The 10,390-nt window shown below is 36.1% G+C and overlaps 3 protein-coding genes across 3 annotated transcripts; 1 reads left to right on the top strand and 2 right to left on the bottom strand.

The window, feature by feature from the left end:
- Window positions 1-173: 173 nt before the first annotated feature.
- Window positions 174-1,891, top strand: LOC125186205 (40S ribosomal protein S5-like). The gene is made up of 5 exons (XM_048082553.1): window positions 174-322; window positions 391-510; window positions 920-1,191; window positions 1,386-1,589; window positions 1,671-1,891. Exons 2-5 carry the CDS (start codon window positions 406-408, stop codon window positions 1,723-1,725), a joined length of 636 nt encoding a protein of 211 aa, XP_047938510.1. The 5' UTR covers window positions 174-322; window positions 391-405; the 3' UTR covers window positions 1,726-1,891.
- Window positions 1,892-4,288: 2,397 nt separating this feature from the next.
- LOC125189408 lies at window positions 4,289-5,670 on the bottom strand. Its single transcript, XM_048086689.1, has 5 exons — window positions 5,366-5,670; window positions 5,104-5,215; window positions 4,939-5,031; window positions 4,626-4,835; window positions 4,289-4,519 (listed from the first exon to the last, which is right to left on the bottom strand). Exons 1-5 carry the CDS (start codon window positions 5,668-5,670, stop codon window positions 4,289-4,291), a joined length of 951 nt encoding a protein of 316 aa, XP_047942646.1.
- A 3,680-nt stretch (window positions 5,671-9,350) lies between these two features.
- LOC125189407 (protein NDR1-like) lies at window positions 9,351-10,106 on the bottom strand. The gene has a single exon (XM_048086687.1). It carries the CDS (start codon window positions 10,104-10,106, stop codon window positions 9,351-9,353), a length of 756 nt encoding a protein of 251 aa, XP_047942644.1.
- Window positions 10,107-10,390: the final 284 nt, after the last annotated feature.

The following is a 10,390-nucleotide window of genomic DNA, read 5'->3' as shown; positions in this document are numbered from 1 at the left end:
TTACGAGCAGTCTGTCACGAGCTAAATACAAATTGACATTGATTCTGGATCAATTCTTTTGGAATTTTAAATGGCGATAAATAGAAAATTTATGTTTCTTATGTATAAAAAAACAAATAAAAAAAATCAACCCTCCACAATTAGTTAAAACATTGATTTTAATTGTCTGAATGGGCTGCCGGGATATATATGTAATTTGAGGCCCAAATCCACAACTCTTAATAAATCCTGCGATTAGGGTTCCGTTCCTCTTGCTTCACCGTCACATCCATTCAGCTTCCCTGCACTCTGCAATTACCATACGTTGTCGACATCCGTCAAGGTTTTACTCTCTTTCTCTCTAGTGTTACTTTCTGTGTGCTTATACGAATCGATTTTTGACGAGCGTAGGTGAATTGGGAAGATATGGCGGAAGCTGTCGTAGATGCTGTTGTTCCTCCTGTTAACGATGAAGATAAGATTCAAACCGGCGTTATGCTCTTCAACCGCTGGTCCTATGACGAAGTTCAGGTCATTTTTCGTTTAACAATGCGTTCGCTCCTCCTTTAGTTTTTATTGATTTTGCTTCTCAATTTCCTATGTTTGTTCTGCTCAATTATTGTTTTTTATATTTGTTATTTTTCCTTAGTATGCCTATCCTTCAAGTATTATTGTGTTTGATTGTAATGAGTGTGTTTGTGTGAAGTTTTACTGTGTTTGATTGCAATGTAGTATGAGTATGTGTTTGCTTACTCTGACTTTAATTATTTCTGATTTCATTACGAGTTCACCGATTACACCATTTGTCTGTTTATGTTGCCAAATTATCTATAAACTAGCTTCAATATGATATCTTTTTCAATTACACAGATTGTTTCCTTTTGGTGGTTTATTTTGGTTCATTTTTTTGAACTCACGGTGCGGTTTTAATCTCTTACAGATTAGTGACATCTCTGTAGAAGATTATATCACTGCCACTGCAGCCAAGCACCCTACCTTCATGCCTCACACAGCTGGAAGGTATCAAGCCAGGCGTTTCAGGAAGGCTCAGTGCCCCATCATTGAGAGGCTTACCAACTCCCTCATGATGCACGGGCGCAACAACGGAAAGAAGCTCATGGCTGTTAGGATTATCAAGCATGCCATGGAGATCATCCATTTGTTGACTGACCTCAACCCAATTCAAGTCATTGTTGATGCAGTTATCAACAGGTCTGCATTTCCCTGATTGTATGCATAATTTTTTAAATCAATTGTACACAAAGTGAATATTGTTAATTAATTTTGATCTGTAAATGATTTGTTCTACATTGCACAGCATATATGCATTTCTGTCTTTATATTGTTTTTGCCTCCCCTGATAGTCACTTTAGCTCATTTTTGCACTTGAACTACTATGTATGCAGCGGGCCAAGGGAAGATGCCACCCGTATTGGATCAGCTGGTGTGGTGAGAAGACAGGCTGTGGATATCTCTCCACTACGCCGTGTCAATCAGGCTATTTACCTGTTGACCACTGGCGCTCGCGAAAGTTCCTTCAGAAATGTCAAGACTATTGCTGAATGCCTTGCTGATGAACTTATCAATGCTGCCAAAGGCTCTTCTAACAGGTGAGAAACTTGAATCTCAATCTCATCACCCTTGTATTCCTGACTCAAAAGGTAATATGTGAACCTTGTTGGTATTTACAGCTATGCTATAAAGAAGAAGGATGAGATTGAGAGAGTTGCAAAGGCAAATCGTTGAGAGTCCAAGATTGAAGTTTTCAGGACAATGCTGATGTCCCTCCTTTTATCATTCATCCTTCTTTTTGACATTGTAGGAGACGTTCTTTTTGTCAAGGAGCTATGAAATTACAAATACATTTGCCTAGAATACATGAAGAACCTGATTTAATTTTTATTTTCATTAAGACCTGTTGCTATTATTTTAAGTTATCGCATATTTTTCGCAGTCAAGGTTGCACTGATCTGATCATGTCATATTTGTATGTCTCTGTTGCGAACCAATTCAATAATTTTTGCTAATAAAATGTTCACTAGTGTTTGGTTGTGATTTTTGCTTTTAAAAAAATCTGTGGCATAGTTCTGTGTATGGATTAAAATTGCTAAAGTCACTGTAGATTATCAATTTTAAAGTTTTTTTTACATGATTTGCGTTGCAATTGATACATCAACCAACTTTTAAAGAATCAGTACATAAAATCCTTCTATATAGAAATAGTACATATACGTGACTTACTTTTCACTAATAATACTTTAATTACTTTTTATATTTATCTTTTTTACTTTCCATCACTAACAATACTTTAATTAATTTTTCTTTCTATCTTTTTTACTTTCCAATTGTGCACTAAAACACGTGCTTAACCCAAAGTGCATATTACGCATATTCTTATGGGACGAGGAGTATTACACATCCCTAGTATCAAATCACACTTAGAGGTGTTTGGTTTGAAAGATTATATTTATGATTAAATTTGTATTATGTTTGGTTTATGAGATTGAATTTCATGACTTAATCTTAGATGAATAGTCATGTTATCTTGCTACTATTTTATCTAGAAAATCGAACACAACATAGTGGCAAAATATATTACTCCACCATAGCACTACTACTTGTACTTGTATTATCATTAGCAGTGAATCAACTATGGCTCCGCGCATGCAGATAATGGCTAGGTTAGCAATTCATGATTATTCTTAAAATCACTCCAAATTTTGATCTAATGCTGTTTTTTTAATTTGAATTTATTGAAAATATAGATATAGCTTATACTTATCTCCGTTTACATTTTATACTAAGAGATCATAATGCATGAGTTTTAATATTCAGTTAAATCGGATTAATCAATGTAACATTTTAAATTGGAAAATACAGCCCAAATTACGTTCTACTTGGTGACAAGGGATTCATATTGATAATAGTACATCCTAAATTGGAAAGAGAGAATAAAAACGTTTGCAAATATAGGTGTTGCGTTGATGATATGTACGTCACAAATAACAAATTAATATTCAAAATAAAGAAAATAAAATAGAGAAATATCTGTAGATCAACTCAACGCTCAATCAATCAAGAAAAGTAAAGTGGAGAATAATTGGGATCCCATGCACCATCTACATCAATGATACTATATTTTTTTATTAAGAAAATAAAAAATGAGATAAAAATTCCACGATTCATCTCTTGATATGCAAATCGACGAATTAGCTCTCTCACTCGTAGACTCGTAGAAGAAGCAATTACCAAACCAAATTCGAATTCCCCACTGCCTTCCACTGCTATTTCTATATCAAAATCACAATCAGAATCACTTCAAAACAATTGTTGAATTCTGTTCTACGCAGTTGAATGGATTTTGACGATGAGTGGGAGCTCCTCGAGATCAGCGCCGAGGCTGGCAAGCAGATTTACTCTCGCAACCCTTCCGCGGCGTCGGTTGTCCACATGAACTACCCTCAATTTGTCGAAACTACTACCAATCAAATTCTCCACGCTCCTGATCGGGATCAGCCGATTCAGAGTAAGATCGAATCCTTCAGCGCCGATCAGGACCCGATCTCACAGGATCTCTTCAATAAATTGAAGGAGGCTGAATCAGTCGACATGAAAGTGGAATCGCCCAAATATGAAGCGAGGGAAGATCCTCGCAAACTCAATTCAGGAATGGAGCGGAGTTTGAGCGGTCTCTGCTCGTTCGGAGTGGCGGCAGCGACTTTCTGCATCGTCGTCTTCGCCAACAAACATCCGCACCAAAATCGCAAGCTCCGATTCCGGATTCACACCGACGACAAGGTTAGGATTTGCAGATCAAATTAGTTTTGCAATTGTTCTGTTTATCACTATCAGGAATCACATAATGTTGGAAAAATAAATGGTGCCTTCTTTATTAATTCAATCTATTTTGTATTCAGCAGTTGTACTCGTTAATTATAATTATTTTTATCATTCACAGCAACGTGTTTTTCTTTTAATTTGATTTAATTTGGTTGTTGTCAGTACTACTATTAATTATTATTTACTTGAAAAATCTTAGTAAACAAAGCAACTGAATTGAAACATACAAAAATGATTTGTTTTAAAATTTCAAACTCAAAATTTAAAATAAATACATTCCGTACTAAAACAAATTTCTTTGAGATACAACCAAATAAACCATAGTATTTAAAATAGAAACACGTTCAAATTCAAACCAAATGAACATTACAAAAAATCAAGAAACCAAAGAAACACTAGTAATTTCTAACTTACTGTCGGGACAAAAAAATATAAATTTAAAAAAATTGAACCATATAGTATAAATAGCCTACAGAATTTTCCCAGTATAAGAAATGAGATATGACCAAGGTTTCTTAGCATCCTTCCAAGTGAAGCATCGATCAATTCTTTCTTCACATCTCACTTTCGATTTATTACCTCCAAAAATCGGACAAAACTGCATCTTTTCGTCGAGCGGAATCGCTTCGTCTCTATAGGATGGATTCTCTTTTCTTGGATGATCAAAGAAGGGAACATTTTTCCACCACAGCTTCACAGCCTGCAAAAAATAATCAAACATATCAAACAAACTGAAAAAAGAATGTAAAAAAAAAGACCTAATATTGTTAGATGTAACAGACAAATCGAACTAGCTAATTACTCACGTTCCAATAGGCCATAATCGAGACTCGATGAGGCATCAACCAGAAGAATGCCTCAAGATCATCCGAAGTAATAGGCGTCAGAGTCGTGACTTTTTTGGCCGTGAAGGAGGCTCGGAAATAGGTTCCGAGCTGCGGGTGCTCGACTGCAATGAATGCGAATAAATGCTCACTCGGTTCGCTCACTTTCAGCCTCCAGCTCCCAAGCATGTCCTTTAAAAATCGGAAGAAATCATTTTGAATTAATATTTATTTGTTGATTATATTAGATTAATTAATTTAATGCAAGAATCAAGAATTTGATGAAAAGACCCACCATGAATGGGCTAATGTACTCGGATTTTGGGACTAAATCGGAACTTGGGTTGAACACAAATGTCACACTTTCACCCCATGGTGTATTGCTGGCCTGAAACAATAGTTAATTTTGTCCCATGTTAGAGAGAGAGAGAGAGTTTTGGTTGATTAATTAGGGTTTTACCTCAACAAGGCATTTCTTGAGAATTTTGGTAGAGCCTTCCATTTCATAGCAATAATAGTAATTAACTGGACTTCTTTCATATCCGAGACTTGATGGAATCCTCAAAAGATGCCTGTTTAATCCAAAAAAAAAAGATCTAAGGTATATTAGAAAATTAATTTAGACAAATTTAAATGTGTATAATGTGTAGCTTATGATATTGTTGCAATAAAACGTGGCTCGAATATGCATGAAATTAGATAAAAGTAGAAAGAAGTATTACACGGGCCCGTTTGTCTTGGCGGCGCGGCGGGCATCGTCGGCGGAGAGGTAGTTGGGAGGGGAGTAGGGCGGGCGGTCGAGGTCAATGAGAGCATAACGAGCCGGGAAACGAAAGGCGTTGCGGGCCGGGTGGCGTCGCTCGTGGTAGACGGTGCCTTCGTATAGTGCGATGACATTTCCGATCTCCTTCGAGGTTCGGAGTGAGGAGATGCGGCGGAGGAGGAGACGGAGGGCGAGGAGGAGTGATAGTATAGTGGAAGTGATGGTGGTGTAGATAATGTAGCATAGCACAAATAGAGGAGTCATTTCGACTTGATTATAATTAAGTTGTGGTTGATTTAGGTTGGGTTGTACGTTTGAAATCTCAAAGTCTCCTATTTATATTAGCATGATGGATAGAGACTTTGGATTTTTTATTTATTTTGGACTATGGTAAATAACATAATTTCTAGGTAGGTTCTTGGTCCACTTTTAGGTTTTGTAGTCCAAACAATATGGTCTTATAATGTTTTTTAATTGGATAGGAATTTTAATACTAGAGTGTGTGAACACTTAATAATATAATTCGATTCATGTGAAATTACATGAGGTAATGTTCTTTATAACCTTGATTAATGACAACATTATTCAAATATTTATTTGAGATTAGAAAAAAAAATTAAGCAAATTTAAAATTACGGGACATAATAATTATTCAAATTTATTCTTACAGATGATAAATCACCAACGTTTCACCAACCGATTCAGTTCGACTATATAGCGGTGGATTTGGCAAAATTTGGTTGTTCTGCCACATGCCAAAATTACCGGTGGATAATATCCGCTAGAAAAATTTAGCAAATAATAATAATAATAATGAAAAAGTATTGCTACAATTTAGCAGTGGATTACTAACAGATCCAACCCTCGGGAATATTTTAAAAAATATCCAGGCTTGAATATATGTTTCCATATTTTATATAGTATTAGAGTATACTAGTATTTGGAAGGAAACATAGGAGTATTATATTTTTTTTATGGTGGTTAGATGGGAAAAGCTACCAGTATATATACAGTAGTGAGTGATTAATTAATTAGTGCTCTTGATTGACTTCTTCCTAACCAGCCCATGACTACCTAATACCTGGCTTTATGGTGTACTTAAATTCCCATGTTCACAAATTAAAGTAGTGTATTTTTATTTTCTACCTAATTATACTAAATTAATTATTTTGACCAAGTACTATATTTTTGAATAATACGGAGCGTGTTTCTATTCAATGTCAACGGACAAATCTATTATTGGTTGATACTCCTAATAGCTAGATTGGCATATGATCGTGATGATATCAAAATTCTCACACTGTTACTTAATACTCTTTCGATTTCACAAAATAATGTACACAGAAATAAAATACACCTTGTCATGTCTCTCCCAATTAAATTCAGTATTGTTGCACACGATTCCAGAATCAGCCATGAAAGGTCCGAGCTGTTGGTTCATGTCGGGAGCAAACCCCTCTTCAAATCTTCTCATACTACTATAATATACTACTACTATAAATCATTATAAAATTTATTTGTTTTTAATCTATTCATTAAATGTCCCCAAAATTCTTATAATTTTTCCATATATATTTTGCCTCTTATGATAATTTCCTAGCTTTGCCCTTGATTCCGGTTGAAAATTGGGATTCGTTGGTTTCTGTCTGAATTTTTTAATAAAGTTGGTATAAAAGATTACAAATATATCCAGATTGTGGTTACTGTTTGGCCCGAAACATGGACAACGTTTTACAAAAAAAACGAACATAGCACCACCAGTCCAGTTCAGTCTGTCTAGCTACGGTTCAGACTTCAAATCGTTGGTTTATGATATTTGGACTGGACAAACACTACACGAATTATAACGCACAATTCCTTTAATTACACCTAATTTTGTTTATATGTTTACAAAAGAAAGACACATATCCACCATTATTTACGTGCCTAAGATATGTACAAAACAAAAAATAGGACCTTGTTCTCCACTATTAACCAGTTTCACAGCGCCCCCCCTATTTATGTGACGAATGAAATATTACTTTTACAAATCAAAGCCTTATAATATGGAGTACTACATAAATTTTCTTTTCTTCTTTTCTTCATGGTGTAAATGAAAATCTTGAACCCCTCCCAGCATCACTGATGTAGCTGCCAAAGGCCTTGCGGCCATATTGGAAGGTGAGCGTCACAACGGTGTGACAACCAATCCGCTCCGGTGTATATAATCACCGAAAACGGAGGAAATAATGATGATTCGACTACGCATTTGCTGCTCAGTACTCTTGAGGATTTGGGATTTAACTTTCCCTCTTATGGCTATGAGAAGTGGGATTAATTCTTTGCTTAGGAATTATGAATAGGGGATGTGTATTTAAATGAGATTTTAATTCAACATTTAAATGAGAGGGGATTTAAATAGCAACTGTGATTTGTGCAAATATTTTCTGTATTTGAAATATATGTCGACTTTTCTTGTTATTAGAATGCCAAAATTTTGTGTCATGTTTCAGTTCATGAGTCATGAGATGAATTTTATGTCCCACATTGATTTCGGACAAACCTAAAGTGGCATATATAAGGTACTTCTTTGATAACTATAAATATCCTTTGGTGTATTATTGTGTTTCAAATTGGTATTGATCTAGGTTATAGTACGGATTAACCTAGCTCTGATACCAATTTAAATATAATTATATATCTAAAGTTTTTAAAATGTATTACTCTTTTTTTAATATACTCATTTATTCATAATTTATTCAATTTTTTAATATACTCATTTATTCAATAGGAGTAGTATTTATTTATTCATTATATTCCTCAAGCTTTTCAATTGTATTTCTAATTTTATAAATAATCTTTAGATTATTTTATAGGAGTATATTCCTTATTAACTTCAATTCCATTTTTAGATTTATTAATCACTTTTAAGATTATTGGTACTTAAATTTATTTTTGTTCTTTCATCGTGTCAGAAATGACAATTAGAAAACCCAGGATCACTTTTCCTCAAAATTCAAATGATAAAAAAATAGTTTAGAATTAAGAATTAATCGGTATATGCTGAGTAGAATACTGAGAGTTAATATTTTTTTGAACTTGTGTGACACCATCTAATAGTAGGATGGGTCAATTGTCAATATCTAAATTCCATAAATAAGTAGGGATATTGGTTCCTAAAACTATAAACTTTGCCTAAAATTTGATATTTTTCATGAATTTTAAGATTGGTCTATAATATCACAAACTTTGCACTTTGTTTGATAGTATTTCTCACGGCATGTCTATCACTATATTTGACTAACTTACAAGGCTTTTTTATTATACTTGACATAATTAAATCAATGTGGTTTCAATATGACTTTTTATTCTACTTGTTATTAACTTAAAAAGTGGTTTAAAATATCATATTTGAGTCAGTTTGGGAAACTCCAAACAAATTGTAAAGTTTATGATATTATAAACCAATTTCAAAGTTCGTGAGAAATACCAAATTTTAGGCAAAGTCTATAATTTTAGGGACCAATAGTCCAATATCCAAAATAAGTAGTATTAAAAATTTAAAATATGAGTGTGGATCTAGTAATCAATGATTTACTGTAACTTTAACAATGAATTAATTGTATTGGTGCATAACTAAAGTTTTTCCGACTTGTTAGAGGCGATTATGAGAGGTAGCGTATCAAAGGTCATCTCCAACTAGGGGTGGATAGGTACGACATATCTTATCGAAACCACCATACCGTATACTTTACCCCCGGTCGGCAGTAGAGATGGCATATTATCCTAAGAGTTGGCCGGAAAATTCCATAGATGTCCTGTATGAGCCTTGAGGCATAATATTGGGTTGCGGCAACAGAGGCTTTGGTTGTTTCTAGAAGACCGAAGGTGACTGAAAATACTTACTACTTTATAGTAAGAATAAAACAAAATGAAAAAACTCGTATTGTAAGTAAAATGCAAGATCAATGTATGAAACAATGAAGAAGCAAAACATAAAAAAACAAAAGCATAACCCTAACCCCACTCTCCATAGCGCCAGAATCTTCAACCCTATGCATCACAACATCATCCCTCCCAGCTTTCAACCCAGACCCATCCACCGCCACCTCCGCCACCACCCTCACCTTCTTCTCCTTCGAATACCACAACAATATCTTGAACCTCGGCCGCGCCGCCAACTCCACCCGGAACCCCGCCGTGCCCCCTCCCGCCACCGCCCGCGCCGCGTCCTCCCACGGCACGCCGCGCGTCTCCACCACGTCCCGCCTCCGCGCCGCCCGATTCCGCCCCTGGTAGAACCCGGGGACGACGTAGCTGCCGACGGCCTTGCGGCCGTAGTAGAAGGTGAGCGTCACGGCGCCGTAGGATATGCTGCGGATCTGCAGGTTGTTTTCGAGGTCGAGGACGAAGAAGAGGAAGGGGTTGGTGGTGTTTTGCGGCGGCGCGGAGGTGTCGAGCGCCGGGACGTAGAGCTGTTGGATGGAGCAGTGCGGCCCGGGGAGGTGGAAGCTTTGCTGGATGAGGAAGGCGGCGAAGGCGCCGAGGGTTGTTAGTGCTGCGCCGATTAGGGCGATGGTTGTCAATAGACTGGTGTCGGATGATGACGAGGTTGTCTCGATTACTACATCCATGGGTTGGGTTTCACTTTCTACAGTTGAGGGGTTGCCATCATCATTTTCTACTGGCAATGGTTTGCTCTGATCACTTGCTTCAGCCATGGTGGTGGTGGTGTGCGTGACATGTAACAAGAGGAGAAACGGATATATACATATAAACTACTTGGGTGCACTCTGGTCAATAAGTGAAATCCTGTCAAATATCAAAGCATCCTTAGATTGGATGGTTATGATAATAATATCTGAGCTACATTACTACACTGAAAGCGTTACATTATTAGTCGAGCTACATTACCACACTGAAAGCGTTACATTATTAGCCGAGCTACATTATTAGACTACACTATATACATTATTAGACTAAAATAGCTGACCTACATTATTAG

The sequence above is a fragment of the Salvia hispanica genome, chromosome 5 (assembly GCF_023119035.1).
Source record: "Salvia hispanica cultivar TCC Black 2014 chromosome 5, UniMelb_Shisp_WGS_1.0, whole genome shotgun sequence".
NCBI lineage: Eukaryota > Viridiplantae > Streptophyta > Magnoliopsida > Lamiales > Lamiaceae > Salvia > Salvia hispanica.
Note: the sequence above shows the minus strand (reverse complement) of the source record. Positions and strands in the feature narration are given on the sequence as shown.

Coding starts and splice junctions, on each gene's coding strand:
- LOC125186205 (XM_048082553.1), top strand. CDS start 406: ATGGCGGAAGCTGTCGTAGATGCTGTTGTTCCTCCTGTTAACGATGAA. Junction 511..919: donor GGTCCTATGACGAAGTTCAG/GTCATTTTTCGT, acceptor AATCTCTTACAG/ATTAGTGACATCTCTGTAGA. Junction 1,590..1,670: donor GCCAAAGGCTCTTCTAACAG/GTGAGAAACTTG, acceptor TGGTATTTACAG/CTATGCTATAAAGAAGAAGG.
- LOC125189408 (XM_048086689.1), bottom strand. CDS start 5,670: ATGACTCCTCTATTTGTGCTATGCTACATTATCTACACCACCATCACT. Junction 5,216..5,365: donor GCCAAGACAAACGGGCCCGT/GTAATACTTCTT, acceptor TGGATTAAACAG/GCATCTTTTGAGGATTCCAT. Junction 5,032..5,103: donor TCAAGAAATGCCTTGTTGAG/GTAAAACCCTAA, acceptor CTATTGTTTCAG/GCCAGCAATACACCATGGGG.
- LOC125189407 (XM_048086687.1), bottom strand. CDS start 10,106: ATGGCTGAAGCAAGTGATCAGAGCAAACCATTGCCAGTAGAAAATGAT.